Here is a 17,713-nt window from a genome sequence, read left to right on the forward strand (position 1 = left end):
ATGGTAGGTTAGGCATGGGAGAGGAAGAGAAAGCAGAAATTTGAGTGATTAGACAGACTTTCTGGATTAGGTACTGTATCAGTTTTTGTGTTGCTGTGATAACAAGTTGTCACAAATTTAGTGGCCGAAAACAACACAGCTTTACTAAATAGGCATAAAGTTTTTACTATGGAAAATTAATGAATTCTAGTGATCTGAAGTATAATATTATACCTATAATTAACATACTGTATTGCACACCTCAATCTGTTGAGAGTGGAACTCATGGTAAATGTTCTTACACAAAAAACAAATATATAAACGTTCCAGTGGTTGTAAGCACAAGAAGGGTTTTACTGTACTAAAACTGTAGCTCTGTGGTATAGTGCTTGCTTAACTTTCAAATTTTCAAGTGCATTAGGCTCTGGGTTCACTAGCACAGCAAGAAAAAATGTTGATAGGACTGGCTTCCATTTTGAAGTCTGTGAGAGAGATCCTGTTATCTTGCCTTTTTCACAGTATAAAAAGGCTCAAACTTTGATTTATTGTTTATTTCCCCTTTCAAAGTCTTTCTCACATTGCTTTACTCTTCTGCCTGCCTCCCTCTTGTTTTTTTTTTTTATTTTTTAATTTTTTTTAGATAGTCTTATGCAGTTCAGGCAGCCCTCAAATTCTCAATGTTCCTCAGCCTCCCAAGTGCTGGGATTACAGGTGTGCCCTCACCATGTCTACCTTTCCCTCTTCTAAGTTCCCTTATGATTATACTGGACCTACCTAGGTAATTTCGGGGGGGGCAGTAAATGTTTATTTTTTATTAGTATATGTTTGTACTATGTGATATTTATATTCCTTTTGGGGAATTGGTGTGTGTACCTAGTACATCTTAATTCCTTTTTTTAATTCCTTTTTCTTTCCCTTCCTCTCCCATCTGTCTCTTCATCTCCCTTTTTTGTACATAATTTCTTTATCTCAAAGCCAGCTAATTAGCACCCTGAATTCTATCTGCAACCTTTGTTGTCATTTTCCACATAACCTAATATATTCACAGATTGCGGAGGTTAAGACAATTATATTTTTTCTGTCTACTATACAGTCTGGAGAAATGGAATCAACGTAGAAAGGGTAGGACAAAAAAGGAAGGAGGAGGAGGAAGAGGAATAAGAAGAGGAGGAGGAAGAAAAGAGGAAGAAAACAAGAAGAGGAGGAGGAGAAAGAAAGAAAGAAAAAGAAAAGAAAGAAGGAAAGGAAGAAGATACCTAAGGAACCAGAGATAAATAATCCGTAGGGAACCCAGAGCACAGAGTGCTCAGGGATGGATTTCCATACTGTGTGCATTGGCATCTACCACTTCCAACATTATGTATCATTGACACTGTCTGTTACCAGGAACTTGGCCAACACTCTGAATTTAGAGCCCCACTAATGTATTTTCCTTTACCCACCCACTACCAAGAGGCTGTTAAAAACAGAAAAATTTAAAAAAAACAAACAGAAAAAGTATTCATGATTTGACTGAAATGTGAGGGTAGTTATTCTGTGCCCCCTCCTCAAAGCACAGAAACACTTTCATAGGGGTAGAGCAAAAACCAATATATGTACAATGGTTCAGCCAAGCTTTGGTGCACCGGCAGGCCCAGAAAAATGTTGAAAGTCTGATTGATTCTGTTGAAACTTCCTTGGCACCAGGACTGGGGTAGAAGTTTCTCCAGCACAAGGAAGCTGAGAAAGAACTTGGTTTTTTGTTTTGTTTTGTGGTACTAGGGATTCCTTTTTTTAAATCTTGAGACAGGATCTCTATTATTGCTAAACTATCATCCTCTTCTTCCTGTCTCAGCCTCCTAGAGTGCTAGAATTACAGGCATGAACTTTATTCCTTGGTAGAGCATCCTGATTTTTAAAGCTCCATTTCAACTTGTTGGTTTCAATATTTTCCCCCCTCTTATTTGTCCATCTATCAGAATGACTTCATTTCCTGGTTTTGAGGAAACAGAAACAATGGCTATGGGGAGTGCTCCCTCAGAGACCCTAGAAAAGCAACAAAAAAAGTTGCTTAAAATCCTCCAACAAGATCCTGATACTATTTTAGAGAAGTTAACCTCTCAGAGGTTGATTTCTGAGGATGAGTATGAGACTAGACAGAGTTGTGGATCCCCTGAAGAAAAGTCAGAGGCCATTAATTTTAGTACAGAAGAAGGGAGAGGTGAGCTGTCAGAATTTTCTCTGATGCTTATTTAGTACTATTCCAGAGTCTGCTGCCACTTGGGGCTTAAGTAATGGTAAGTTGAATGTTTATGGTTTGGGGGTTATGAAAGAGGTCTGTCTGTCTTTTTTCCCAGAGGTAATTTTCACGAAAATATCAAATAGGGAGGTGTGCAGCATTTCCAAAGCAGGGAACATTGTTTAGGGGGGTTGGTAAATTGTTCAGACTGTACCAAAATTTTCAGTTCTTTTAGTGCTACAATAAAGTTCTCATTGTTCTGGTAGTGACAGCCTGAACTTCTGTAGTAGGAAAGACAATAGTGTTAATAATGGCATAATTGAGTTTCTTTTTTTTCAAATAAGTAAATTCACGGATATTAACAATTGCAAAACCTCAACCAGCATCTTTCATTAAGATAGCCATTCTGAAAATATAGGAAAAATAATTTTTAGCATACCTAGATGGCTGATTATTAATTTCAGGAGAAATTTAAATACTAATTCATTTTAAAAATATTGTTTACCTACCATATTTTAATTGATACATAATAATTATACATATTTATGGGGCTCAGTGTGATATTTCAATATGTATACAATGTATAAAGATCCGATCCATGATATTGGCATATTCATTACATTAAACCCTTTTCATTTCAAAGTCGGCTGTGCTTGCTATTTTGATATGTATACAAATGCTAACTCTTAGATGGTTCAAAAATAACTAGAAGCAGAAGAGGGAGTGATTATTTCAGAAAGTATTGCTTAGAATTGTGGAAATTACCACTAGAGGCAGTGGTAGCTCTTTTTTAAAAATGGAATTTAAAAGATACTCAGAATTTAAGGGAGATTAAAGGGGTAGGTATTCTGATTTAAAAGCAAATCTTTTTTTTTTTTTTTTTTTTTTTTTTTTTTTTTTTTGAGGCAGGGTCTCACTATGCAGTTGAGACTGACCTGGAACTCACTATGTAGTCCAGGCTGTTCTCAAGCGCATAGTGATCCTCCTGCCTCAGCCTCCTGAGTGCTGGGATTACAGGCATGTGCCACTACGCCTGGCCTCTGAAAAGGGAATCTTAATGATACCTAGTGTTGGACAAAATAATATGCTTATAAAAATAGGCTTTATTATATCTAGGGTGTACTATTCTAAATTACAGCTCTTTGTTTATGAATTAGGAGCTACTTAGAGCAGATTTCACTAAAAATGGTCCCAGGAAATCTGACTTGAGGATCACAGTAAGTTCACAACTAAATACTTTGTAAGATTCAAAATTTCTCTTTCATTTATCCTGTGAAGTTTCTATGAGAGACAAACTTTTGAGCAAGGCGTTGTACCATCTGATTTTTTTCTGTGGGAAATAGTTCTGACAGTTGACTTTTTGCCATACAAATTAGATAGGAGGCAATAGGTATTCTTATCTTCCAGTGAGACAAACAAGAGGGATTTTAGGCTTATAGCTTGAGCTTCTTGGAAGGTAGAGTCAGAAGTATGGATTATGTAGACTTAGAATTGGTGGTAATATAGTGAAATCCTGTTTTAAATAAAAAAGCAGAGGTGATATTTTTGAGGATTTAACACTCAATGTACATTTTCTTTTTATTATTTGTGGGAAAACAAATAACCAAATCTTGTTCTTTTCAGAATTTTTAAAACAGAATGTAACAGCTTTTCAGTCTGAGGAACTAAGCAAGAATTCAGAAGATATTTCTTCTCCTGGAAAGAAAAAACCTGAGAATCTTGAGATCACTCTGTCCTCCATAGAGAAAGAACACTTAAACTTGAAAAGCTCTGAGCTTTCCAGGGACAAGAACACGAGTCTTAGGCAAACTGTTTTGTTCTCCAGAAACAATAGAAAGCAAATGCCACACCAAAAGTCACATTACTATATTCATTTGAGTAAGCTGAATGTGAAATTCCAGCAACTGTTACATACTTGAGGGATGGACAAAGATATGAGGAGCCAGGTGATTCTTTATACTTAAGCAAAGAGGAATATCAAGAATATTTTGGATACTGTAAAGATGCAGAGGAGGAAGAGGAAGATTATAATGATACAGATCGCATTGTATATAGTGGTGTAGAAGACTCTTTAAGTATTAAAACCACAGGCTTCTCTGATGAAGAACAGAATTATAAGGATTTAGAAACCAACATTTCACTGGAGGAGGAAGAGAAATGTATGGAAGGTATGTATACAATGTGCATTGTTAGGCAACAACTTATCAAAAATTAATAAGCATGGGCCGGGGATTTAGCTCAGTGATTCTGCTGCCTGCCTCGCAAGCATAAGGATCCAAGTTCGATCCCTGGTACCAAAAAAAAAAATTAATAAGCTTGCCATGATCTAATGGGGACGGGATGATAGGACACAGCTATCAGCAGAAAATCAGTGAATCAGAAATTCCTTTAACATCTCTTGATTTGGAATGTCTTAGAGATGGGTGTTGATCTAAAGGAACACCCAGGACTTTGGAAATGGTGGACCATATTGTTGTGCTTCTGTATCCAAGGAAGATGAATCCTGGACTCCCCTTGGATTCCAAAGTCTGTGGATGTTCAAGTCCTTTGTGTAGCTATGGTATCTGCATATAACCTGTGCACTTCTTCCTGTATATTTTAGTATTACTATTTTAAACATTTTTATTTGTAATTAACAAGTTACATATTTATGGGGTTCACAGTGACATTTTGATACATGTATAATGGGTGAGCTGATCAGGGTGCTATATCTGTTGTCAAACACGTCTTTTTTTGCGGGGGTGGGTGGCAGGGATCATACTTGGGATCTTGCGCTTGCGAGGCTGGTGGCAGTACCACTAAGCTAGCTAAATCCCCAGTCCTCAGACATGTGTTTTCTTTGTGTTGGGAACATCAAACTCCTCTGTACTAGCTCTTTGAAATGCTCTGTTAATTTTTTTCCACCACAGTTATCCTATTGTGCTACAGAACATTAGAAGTGCTCTCATCCAACTGCTCTGCTGTCCTGGTTAACCATCTTCTCTCCATCTTTTCCATACTGTAAGTCATTTCTAGATTACTTATAGTACCCAAAGTAGTATATATGTAAATAGTTGTTATATTGTATTGCTTAGGAAATAATGACAAAAATAATATACATGTTAAGTACAGACACAGTTTTTTTCAAATATTTTTGACCTGCAGTTGGCTGAATCTGCAGATGTAGATTGATATCTTTGGATACAGAGGACCTACTAAAAAAAAAAGCAAAAGCAGATAGTGACTATCAGCTGATAAATTTCTGCAGCCACCTTCCATCACACATGTAAAGAGTTTCAAGCCATTAATTTTAGGAGGTACCATCTGTTCCTCAAGTCAAACCACTTTAGTCATTTTAGTGCCATTTTGGCCAGAAAACATTCGGATTATAGTTCTAACCGCTGAAGTGGAAACACCTAGTAGAGAAGCATATAGTGAATAATTAAGAACCTCGAAGTATTATTACATATCTCAATCTTTTCTATTCATTGTTTTTTGTTTGTTTGTTTTTGAGGCATGATCACACTATGTAGTCCAGGCTGACCTTCAACTTGCAATTCCTACCTCTCCCTCCCAGGTTCTGGAATACTGGGATACTAACACGCCTGGTTTCATATTACCATCTTGTTTTGTTTGTTTATTTGTTTGGTACCAGGGATTGAACTCAGGACCTTGCTCTTGCAAGGCAGGTGCATGCCACAGAGCTAAATCCCCAATAATCTCATATTACCATCTTGATGAAAACATTTATATTAGCAAAGTATTTTGTAATTGGATATTTCTTAATGACAATTCAAAAAATAAGAAAATTTTCATTCATATTGTCTGGGAAAATAAACACCACTGAATTCTGAGTAGAGAATGAAAATGTAACTGCCATCTCACATTCATCCCAAATTATGAGGATTTATAATCCACTCTGGATAAAAAATGGAAACAAAGACTTTGTAAATAGGGAGTGATGGAGAGGTTGAAGTGAGGGGAGGGAAATGGGGAAAAATAAGAACAAAGATAGATTATGTAAAGATGCAAATTTCCAACTATAAATGTCATTATATTGTATACCTAAAATATACCAATAAAATTAATTTTTAAAAAATTTAAATATCTAAGTGATACTAGTCTATCCAAGCCATGGAGTATCATGAAATGGCTAAAATCATTCAGGAAGATTTCTATTTATGTTGATTTTGAAAAGTTTGCAAGAAATATTATTAAGTGAAAAGAAGTTGAACCATTTGTTTAGTATTCTATAATTTTTCTAAAAATAAAATAGTATCAAGTAAAACTATATATTTTAATATATGCATGCATACTTGTGCACTCAGGATGGGAAGGAAACATACTTACCATACTGACATATTTGGAAAGGGAAATGGAACAGGAAAGGTTAAGAAATTAGACCTTTTTTTTTTTTGTAGTACTATTTGTCAGTTACTTATTTAATTTTAAAAGTCAGTGAAAAACACTTACATTCTGAACATGATATTCACTTTCTTTTACTTTTCAGAAAGAAAAAAAGTATTTAAAGATGTCCTGTGCTGTTTGAATACGGAGAGAAGCAGAACGCTTCTGCCAGATTTTGTTAAACAATTTGCTTTAGACCGAGGATACAGGTGGACACCTGAGACTCCAGGAGACTTGGGCTGGAATTTGCTGATGAAAGTTCAAGCACTGGATATGATGGCCAGAGATTCAATCTTCAGGCACCAGATTCTGGATGAAAACATCAAAGAGGAATTACTGATTGGAATGGAAAACTTGGAAATTCAAGACATACAAATCATTCATCCCCTCGATGTCCTTTGTGTTTGCATGCTATGTTCAGATAGCTCTTTTCGATGTGAAGGGATGCCAAATATGTATCAGTGCCAATTTGCTCTTCCTTTGCTACTTCCAGATGCTGAAAATAACAAAAGCATCTTAATGCTAGGGGCCATGAAGGACATTGTGAAGGAGAAGTCAACACAGTCCTCAAGAAGGCCCACAGGGAATGCAAAACAGTTTCTGAGTCTCTGAAGATGCCTGTTATCTCTTTTGTGCGTCTGGGACACTGTAGCTTCTCCACGTCCAGAATCCTCAACATACTGCTTAGTCCTGCCCAAGAGGAATCACACAAAATCTTTCTCCATCAGGATTTTTCTGGTCTGGTGCTTCCTCAGCAAATCTCTGATGGCCTGGTTGAGATAACATGGTGTTTCCCTGATGATCTAAACAAAAGCCCTAATTTTTCCCAAAGCCTTTGGCTATGGCCAACCTTCATGGAGATCTTGAAAACTTATAGACACAGTTTGATTTTTTGATATAAGTTTCCTCAGCTGTATTCTTTTTTACTGAGTGCTTAGGTGAGAAGGAATGGGGCTTGATAATGTTTCTAGGAGAAGCTGCCATTGAAAGATGCTACTTTGTCCTCAGTCCCCAAGCCAGAAAGACTGAAGAGGCTCAGATTTTCCAGAGGATCCTGAAATTGAAGCCATCACAGCTACTCTTCTGGGAGGCAGAGGAACCTGGGAATAGAAGGAGTACATGGAGGGCTTCAAGGTGCCTTCCAGGAAGTGATTGATGTCTTCTTCACTCAGAAATTTGTCTGTGGAGGACATGGCCTCCCTCGCCAGGGAGTTGGGGATTCAAATGGACAAAGACTTTGAGAATGCTCAAGGAATGAAAGTTTCCTCTAGTGAAAATACATCTGGTACAGCTAAAGGTGATGGACAACAAAGGCATAGTTAGCCAAAAAGCTCATCTGAAAGCCAAGCTCCAGGGATAATACCTACAAGGGAGTCCAGGGATAGATGTGAAGTCAGCCATAATTTTCAGAATTTTCACCACACTCCAGCATAAATGCCTCATCTACAAAAATCCTCCCTCTTACCAATTGAAGGTAAATTTAGTCATGCTTTCTTGAAAGCCCCTTGGGTTATGGGCTTCCACTTCAGGTCGGGACAGAGGTCCATGTGGTTCTGTCCCTCTCCCTTTCAGAATATAAGGGATCATAGCAGAGGTAAACAATTTGGTATTCAATACTTTCAACCCCAGAGATTTTATTCTGATAAAAGATGCATGGGATTTTCAAGAATGTCTTGGGGAAATCATTTGAATGGAACATTTGGTGAACACCAAGACCGATTTTTTAGCATGGATGGACCTGTCCTGAGAGACCACAAACAATAGGCACTCTCAAAATGTCTGGGCCTGTGGTCTCCCTAGTCGGCCACTCACATTCTCTGGGTTCACAGCTGGCAGAAGCAGTAGGGAAGTTACAGCCCAGGCAGTCCTGTGCCTTGGGAACACAGCTAGCTATAGCAACTGGAGAATTTATGAGACCAACATCCTTTATTACAAATCTTAAACCTCAATCCTTTCAGACCACAGGAGATATGAAAACATTAGTAAGACCTACTTTGCAAAAAGGAACTGATAACACAAGGTAGATCTTCAAATCCAGTTTTCCAAACAGGATCCTTTTCTGTGTCCAAATCCCATCAGCCTGTGCCTTCCCAGGTCAAGCGCTTCTAGCCTATGAAGAGGCACAGCGACACTCAACAACTAGGCCACACACCAAGAGGTCTGACAGGAGACTTTATTCGGGAAGGCAGGTCAGGGACAGAGGAGAGAGGGAGAGAGAACAAAGAAAGGAAGGTCCTTCTATTGTTTTGTGGCTGGGCTATTGCTTATTTATGAGGAATGGGCTACTTTTAACCTACCACAGGCCAGGTTGCCTTTTATGGGCTCAGTCCTACAGAAACTTAGGTTTAACTTCTCTGGACCGCTGTGGCCTTGCGGGGAGGGAAACTAAAGATAAGAGCATGAGGTCATTCTAAGAGGCATGAAGAACCAGGAAAATGCAGCCTATGATGGCGGTGTCAGGTCTCTAACATTCCCCGCTCTTTGGTTTAGATGGAGACAGCAGCCAGCACATGTTATTCGCCAGGGAAAAGGGGCGGTACATCAGTCTTCTATAACTACTTCCTGCTGACGCTGGGCCAACAAAGCTGTCTGGGGGCAGGCATGGGGCACGGCTGGCTGCCGTTGTCCTTTATGAACGTGGAATTGTTGACAGCATTAGCACTTCCACTGAAATTGTTGGTAGTGCTCCCTGAAAAGAGTCCAAGCACACAAGTCAGTTAGGGAGGAGAGAAGGGTAGAAGATAATTTATATAAGGCCCACATCTGGCCTCCCAATGTTGTCATACCCAGGTCCCTATCCGATCTTCACAAGCCCTGCGTAGCCCATCTCGGAAGATCTTGGTGATGACCCAAGGTAGTGGTCAACCTTCTATACTGTCTAGAAAGGCTAGTACAAAGAGGTTGGGAACATAATAAAGGCCATTTTCTGACTGAAGGGGATCTTCTAGAGTACACCCGTTAGGAAAGGCGTGCTCATGGCAGAACAGGTGGACCAGGAGAGAAATACCTGAGCCTGAGGGAAACCAGGAGGTGCCAGGCACTTACTGGGGCCAATCAGGCTTTAATGGAACTAGTGTGGACATTTGACAGTTCTCAGAGGGGTTGGAGGAATATCCACAATCTTCCTGATGAAAACTGGGTGCCATGGGAGTAGGGTCTTATATTCCCTTCTTGCTGGGCCCCTTAGGACAGAGATGACCTCCTGTGTACAATAGATACAGTGTTGAGGAGGATATGTAAGGCAAGCTATTAAAGCCCAATCATATGGGAGGAAATTTTGGGTGAGGAGCCTGAAAAGTTTTGGACCCTGTGTTTTGGGACAGAATGCGTGTCCTGAGGGCATCTTTTAGTCTAAAGGAATATCCTGGGGCTGTGGTCTAGGTTGGAGGGTTAATAGAGTAAAAAAGTAAAGGTTATGATTTCAGTTGGGGTAAAATCTAATAAGGTTCCTTGGAGCCACACGTTAGTGACCCAGTTGGCTATGCAGGTAACAGGACAAGGGTGGGGAGCAAACCAGAGAATATCAATCTATAGATCATTCAGGAAGTGTTCAAACTGAGCTGAGATCTGCGCTATGGTTGATCGGTTGGCTGCCATGTAAACATGGCGGACTCGTTTAGGTTTCCTTCCTGAAGTATCTGCTCGTGAGCTATCTGTCCGGAGACTTGAACAGAGAGGTGGCTGACCTGGGATTGAATAAACTGGAGAACAGGGGGCAGCTGCCAACAGAGTAAGGGTAACCAATAGAGGGGTTATAAAGAGAAGTAAAGAGGTTAGTAGAGGATTGCTGAACCAGCTAGTTAGTTCCCTATTAGTCTCTAACTCAAGCTCCCTGCATCACCATTCCAGGCTTTCCTAAAGTCGTCGGATTTGGTCGGTTACCACTTCTGATTGGTTAACAAAGAAGAAACAGTTTTCCTGGATAGCTAAACAAAGTCCTCCTTTTTCTGCAAATAAGAGGTAGAGGCCTCATCTGTTCTTCAGGACCACCTGGGAGAGTGAATTGATCTGTTGTTGGAGTGCAAGGATCGCCTTAGAAAGTTGGGTAATGTCTTCTTCATGTTCTGTCAGTTGTTTTCCTTGGACATCAAACTGAGACAATCCTGCAGTTCCTGTAACCATACCTACTGTTATGTCCAATGCTGCTGTGAGGAGCATAATGGCCACCTGTAATGATCTATTTTGTCAGGCTCAGGCCATCCTAGTTATGGGGATGGGGACTACTTCATTTCCTGGTATTAAAATCGGAGCCCAACAGGACTGGAGTGCAGAGAGCATTCCAAGAGGTATTAATTCCCGACAAGACAGTTGTTCTTCACAGTATGGTTATGTTGGAGAGGGAGCTGTTTAAGGATAAATGGGTGACATTGGCACAATTAGATATTAGAATCCCTGGTATGGTGATGTCTCCTGTAAGACTGAGCCACACTGGGGCCTGGGTGATTAAATGAAAATTTTGGCCTATAATTTGTATTGGGCCCATTGCTGGGTGGAATGAATGATTCCAGGGAAGGGGCCAAGCCTGTGGGGTGATAAATAGTAGCCCACGGATGCTGCGTCCTATCCAGCAGCCTTTATAGCAGTAGGAGGTGTCAGATAACCAGAAGAAGGTCTTCTGGAGAGATTTAAAAACCCAGAGTGATAATTTTTGTTCTATCCAATCTGGGTTGACTTAGAATTGGGCTGGGGATTGGTCCAAGTGGTGGAGTTCTGATGAAACATCATGTACAATCTGGATAATGGATGGGGTGGAGCAGTCCCAGGTATCCAAGGCCTTCAGGTGATGGTGAACTCCAAACCTGGATCTGTCCCTGTTACATAGAGCCTGAGACCAACGTCCTTCCAGATTGCCGTGATAGATCAGTGGAATCTTTGACTGTGACGTTGAAATTAAGGGCTGAGGATCTTCTAACAATGTAGAGGAGAGACAGATGTGTTGATCTGATTGTGCTGGCTTCCATGGAGCCAAGGACTCACAGCCCCAAGAGGCACAGTGGTATTGGCCGCGTGAATGGTAGTGTGTGGAGCCAGTGGCGGGGCATAGTTAAACATGGAAAGGGTGGCAGAAATCAGCTGTGGGCCAGTCTGAAGGGTGGCAGGAATTTGTCAGGGTTTGGTTAAATAACTGACATAAAGTAACCAGGAAAGTAATATCTGGAGATCCTGTCTGGGTCTGAAGGAGGGCTGAGTTAGGCTGGGAGTGAGTCAAGGTACATGATGAAAATCCATTGGCTTGGGTAAGGTTTAGGAGAGAAAACAGAAGCAGGAAAGGAGCCAATTGGCTCCAACAATTATCAATGGCAATGAATGAGATTATGAGGTAATAAGTCAATATGAGCAAACGCCTAGAAGTAAAGTTATACTTGGAAGGGGCTGCTGTGGCCAATCCAATCCCAAAGACAGAACCCAAGAGCATCAGTAGAAGAAGACTCAGGATATCAGTGGTTGTCTTGGTATTAAAAGTATCATTGACTGTAATAGATTTAAAGCCAGGTGATAGAGACACCCCTAAATATATGACCTGTTGTTTAAAGAGCTGAACTTTGGTTGGCAAGACCCGGTATCCCTTTTCTGAGATGAAATTTAAGAGTGTATAGGTATCTTGTTGAAGTGTAGTTAATGAAGGGGTGCAAAGAAGGAGATCATCTACATTTTGGATACACTGTGAGCTGTGGAGCTGTAGAAAAGACAGATCCTGAGCTAGGATTTGGCCAAACAGATGGGGGCTGTCTCGAAATCCCTGAGGAAGGACTGTCCAGGTTAGTTGGGTAGAAGTTTGGGTGTGGGGATCTGTCCATGTGAAAGCAAAGAGGTCTTGTGAATCAGGATGTAATGGGATAGAAAAAAGGCATCCTTTAAATGCAGCACTGAGAAATAAGTACTGTTAGACAGGATAGAAAACAGGAGGGTATATGGATTGGGGACAGTGGGGTGGATTGGAACAACAGCTGAATTGATGATCAGAGGTCCTGAATTAGCCGATATGTCCCATTAGGCTTTCTGACTGCTAAGATGGTTGTATTGTATGGGGAATTGGTAGGCCTTAAAAATCCCTTTTTTAATAAATTTTTGGTGATCAGAGCCAATCCATCCAAGCTAGAATGAAGGAGGGGCTACTGAGCCTGAGTTGGAAAGTTTGTAGGGTTTTTAAGGAAAATCTTAACTGGAGGGCATTTGGCCACTGAAGGAAATTGAATGTACCACACCTGAGGATTTACTAGGCCAGGGTTGATAGGCCATTTGGATGAGGGATTCTGGGGTTTGATAGTTTGTGACAACAAAAGGTAAAGGGAAGACGTTGGAGTGCTGGAGGGGCCCCGGATGGTGAAATGGATAGAGGTGTCAATTTTGGACTGGATGTCCCCATCCAATAGGGGAATGGGGCAGGAAGGGAGGACAAGCAAGGAGTGAGGAAATGAGAAATCACCAATTGTGCGTGACAGGAGAGGAGTATGTCAAGGGCATTGTTTTTTACCTTCTGCCCCAACAATAGAGGTCTGAGACAGGGAGGTGGGTCCCCAATATTCTCACAGTACAGAAAAACTAGCACCGGTGTCGAGTAGAAAGGTGATAATCTTACCTGTCATGATGAAAGTCATGCTGGGCTCCTGACGGTAATCTGCATTGGGCCAGATAGGCCAGGGCATCTTCATAGATCTGCCATTGCAAGACCGATGAGGCCATTTGGGAGAACGGTAGGGCTGGTGGCCCGATGACGGGTGGACGTCAGGGGGCAGTCAAAACCCAATGTCCCTTCTGTTTGCACTTAGGGCAGGGCTTTGTGAGAGGCCTGGGGTTTGGGCATTCCTTGGCCCAGTGTCCCTCCTGATCACATCAGCAGAAGCAAGGTCCTGGTGGGTGAGAGGGTCCCTTATGAAAGGGTCCCTTGTTATGAGGCCATTGTGGCATGGTAGGATTGATGGCCTGTGCTAGTAATTGGTACTTTTTTATCTTGAGATCATTACAGCTGTGGTAGGCCTTAAATGCCATGTTCAGAACCTCAGAAGGAGGAGTTAGGGGTCCCTTCTTAAGCTTTTTTAATTTAAGTCTAATGTCAGGGTAGCTTTGAGAGAAAAAATGCATCATGACCAGCCACTGGCCATCAACAGACTCAGGGTCCAGATTGGTATAATGACGAAGTCTATCAGTCAGCCTTTGCAAGAAGGCAGAAGGGTTTTCATTTTTGTCCTGTATGATTACATTAAGCTTATCATAATTTACAGATTTCATGGTGGCTCTGCATAGTCGATGGAGCAAGCAGCTAATGTACCTGTCCTGGGCCTCGATATCCATTTTGGAGTTGCAATCCCAATCTGGGTCGTGGTCCGGCATGGTGGCGGCACCTACTGGGTGGTGGTTATTTGTCAAATGATCTTGATCAGCATGGGCACGGGCCTGTTCCAGCCCTCTTTTGCCTTCTTCAAGGGTTAAAGCATTGATAAGGATAACAAAAAGATCATGGCAAGTTAATTGATAGGACTGGGTCAAAAGCTGAAATTGTTTGATGAACGTTGCAGGATTAACTGTGAAGGATCCGAGCCTAACCTGGATAAGAGCCAGTTCTGTCACGGGAAAGGGAGTGTGTACTTGGAAGAGCCCCTCTATTCCGGCAACTTTGTGCAAGGGTGACATCGTGTGGCAGGTTTGAGGAAGTTCCGAGCCAGGTAACAAGATTTGGAGCAGGTGAGAGGAGTCTGACAGGAAGGTGGAGCAGAGGGAGGTGAGGCAGAGAAGCGGGGAGTGGGAGGAGAGGAGGGGGCTGGAGGAGGAGGTTGAGGGGTGGGGTTTGTCTCTTCCTGGTTTCTGAGATGAGGAGGATCATCAGCTGGATCGATCTGGTCTGAGGAGTTGAAACAGAGTAGTGGAAGCAGAGATGTCCCAGCCACTAAAGGTTTGGGGAGGGGAGGCTGCTTTTGAGCGGTAGAGCAAAGAGAAGATTGGCTGCGGAGATAAGAGAAGCCCTGAACATGTGGAATCTCTGGCCATTTTCCTTGACGCTCACAAAAATTATAAAGGTCCCGAATCAGACCAGGTTCGAGAGAGCCGTTAGGTGACCACATGTTTTGGTTGTCTAACTGATCTCGAGGCCAGATTTGAGTGGATAGGTGTATTAGCCATTTAGGTTTTAGGTCTAAGCCCTCCGGATTTCAGAGCAAGCACCCCAAGGAAGAGTCTGTAGGTATGGAAGACCCGGAGCCCATAGTGACCAGGAATGAGACAGTGGGGTGAAGTCCGAGTCCCAAGGTGTCTCTTGAGATTTGGAAGTCACCGGTTTGGTTAAATAGGAGACCCAGACTCCAGATGGAGATGTCTCTACCATGAAGACGGGGTCTGGAGGAGGAGGGCAGAACTGCCTCTCAAGGTGTCCCTAGAGAGGTGGAGGGTGGAGCAGGCAAGTCCCAGACGTGTCCCGGTGAATCTGGAGGCTCACGATGGGAGGCATGAGGCCTGGTACCTTCACATCCTGGATGGAAGTCTTTTTCCTGGTCACTGCGTCCGAGCCCCCCACACCCAAGACAGTCAAGGGGGAAACTTACCTGAGTGCGGGCGATGGGATCAGCCATGCTGGTGTTGCTTGCGGGGGTGGCGTCAGGGAAGATCATCGTGGACATTGGGCGGGTCAGTCAGAGCCTCAGAGGATTTTGGGTTTTGGGCCTCCGACCCTAAGTGAGGGCACCGTCAATCCCGGAATCCACTTCTGACACCAATGAAGACGCACAGCGACGCTCAAACAACTAGGCCACACACCGAGAGGTCTGACAGGAGACTTTATTCAGGAAGGCAGGTCAGGGAGTGAGGAGAGAGGGAGAGAGAACAAAGAAAGGAAGGTCCTTTTACTGTTTTGGGGCTGGGCTGTTGCTTATTTGTGAGGAGTGGGCTACTTTTAACCTACCACAGGCCAGGTTGCCTTTTATGGGCTCAGTCCTACAGAAACTTAGGTTTAACTTCTCTGGACCACAGTGGCTTTGGGGGGAGGGAAACTAAAGATAAGAGCATGAGGTCATTCTAAGAGGCATGAAAAACCAGGAAAATGCAGTCTCAGGTCCCTAACAGCCGAGACCCTACCAACCTGTGCCTTCTCAATCTAAGCCATCTCAGAAAACTAATCCGCAGCTCCAGACCTCTCAGTCTAACCCCTCTCCATCCAAATCTACTCAGCCCTTAGCCAGGCATGGTGGCGCACGCCTGTAATCCCAGCACTCAGGAGGCTGAGGCAGGAGGATCACTGTGAATTCGAGACCAGCCTGGGCTACACAGTGAGTTCCAGGTCAGTCTCAACTACATAGTGAGACCTGTCTCAAACAAACAAACAAACAAACAAACAAACAAACAAATCTACTCAGCCCCAGCCCTCCCAGTCTAAACCTTCTCATTCCAGGTCCAAGTCCTCCCAGGGCAGTACTTCACAGGCTAAGTCATCCCACCAATGGACAAAGAGTAAGAGGGCAGGGAAACATTAAAAAGCATGGTTCAGAAACCTGTTAAATGTGTCCCTTACCCAGACCAGTTTTATCATATAGGAACCTGAAGGATAGATGCAATGAAAGTAAAAGACTGTTGTCATTAGCATGACACAGACAAAACCTAATTGAATTTCATTAAAATACCTGTTAGGGTTGTGTCCCTAAACAAGTGGCAAAATATAAAAGTAAGATAGGATCAAACTATAAATAAATTGATTCCAACCTTGAGTGTAGATAATACATAATTTGAATCCGGGGAATGGGGTCTATTAAACAGCCTCACTTGGAGAAGAATGGATTTGTCTCTAACTGCAAAGAAGTCATGCAATAGATACCAGGTTGCCTCAGTGTTACAAGAAAAATTGCCTTAAATGTTGGCTGCCCCAGAGATGCCTTGGTCACAAATTTCTGCTTTAGCATCAGCAACTGAACAGATAACCCTATGGTATATATTGGGTTAAATAGGTCAACGTGCTTGAGATAATAGCCCCAGTTTGCTTGCTTGATAAAACTGTGTCATTTGATCCTTATAGATGGAAACGATGAATTAAAAACAGTAAAATTAGTTATTTTATGTTAACTTTAGAAATGGTTTATACATATTTCACATTTTAAATATTTGGGATAATTAAGAAAATTTGCCTTATTAGATAATCTCTTATTAGTTCATGATTCCGATTAAAATGTGTCCTTGTGTTAATTTTAAAGGTAAAATTAATTTGAAAAGATTAAGATAAGAACAGTGTTTATAAAAAGTATTGAAATGTTTAAGAAAACAAATTTATAGAACTTATGATTTCACTAGTCATATTCTAAGTATTTGACCAAGTTCTATTTAGCAGTAGTGCAAAAAATAAATAGATTTAAAATATTTGAGTACATCTAAATTTTGAGTAAAACTAAATTTTAAAATGGACAAATATTAATAAAAGATTACCTTTAAAGTAGGTGTTAAATTCACCAGGTTTTGAAATAAAACAAAAAGATTTACAAATTAACCTGAATAGCCTCACTTTAAAATTTGTAACTTTAATAAAATTGCCATGAATTTTAAATGCTAAAATAACTTCAAGTAGTCTTTTGTAGGCTTAATATAATGCCATCATAGATACTATACACACACACACACACACACACACATATATATACACACATGAGAATGACATAATCTTTGAAAAGGAATAACTAATTTCTGAGAATATTCTAATATCACAATAGATATCCTTCATTAGCTTTTGCATGTATTTAATAATGTTAAATGTTAACAATGTCTTAGTCTAATGGTTTTTGTAAGATGAAAGAAATAGAGAACAATCCACGTGAATTTTGTTTTCAATTGTAAATTTGCATTTTTATTTTTGGCAGAATAGAAAACATGATTACTTGTAGTTCATAAGTCAAAACCTTTTATGCAAATGGCTCAGCTGAAAATAAATTTTTTGTTTAATTTTTGAAATTAGCAATTTCAAAATTGCTGTGATTATTTTTAAACATTTATCTGAATCCTTTTTCAGGATTGGAACTTGCTGGACTCTTACTGCTAACAAATTTGGTACAGTCTGGATCTTGACAACACAATTCTATATTAAAATTGGGCAATTTGAGGATCTTTTAATAAAGAGACTATTTATAAGGAGTTGAACAAGTTGTGAAAAAAGAAAATGAA

At 41.0% G+C, this 17,713-nt stretch overlaps 1 protein-coding gene across 1 annotated transcript; it reads left to right on the plus strand.

The window, feature by feature from the left end:
• The first annotated feature begins 1,768 nt into the window (after positions 1-1,768).
• Card6 (caspase recruitment domain family member 6) lies at positions 1,769-15,784 on the plus strand. The gene is given in 10 exon segments (XM_033761310.1): positions 1,769-2,111; positions 2,113-2,255; positions 3,821-4,039; positions 4,042-4,365; positions 6,687-7,190; positions 7,193-7,384; positions 7,387-7,698; positions 7,701-8,057; positions 14,101-14,225; positions 15,674-15,784. Coding segments are annotated over 10 exon segments (2,451 nt in total). The 5' UTR covers positions 1,769-1,938; the 3' UTR covers positions 15,776-15,784.
• Positions 15,785-17,713: the final 1,929 nt, after the last annotated feature.

Source organism: Fukomys damarensis, unplaced genomic scaffold (genome assembly GCF_012274545.1).
Source record: "Fukomys damarensis isolate Sample0158 unplaced genomic scaffold, DMR_v1.0_HiC HiC_scaffold_1, whole genome shotgun sequence".
Lineage (NCBI taxonomy): Eukaryota > Metazoa > Chordata > Mammalia > Rodentia > Bathyergidae > Fukomys > Fukomys damarensis.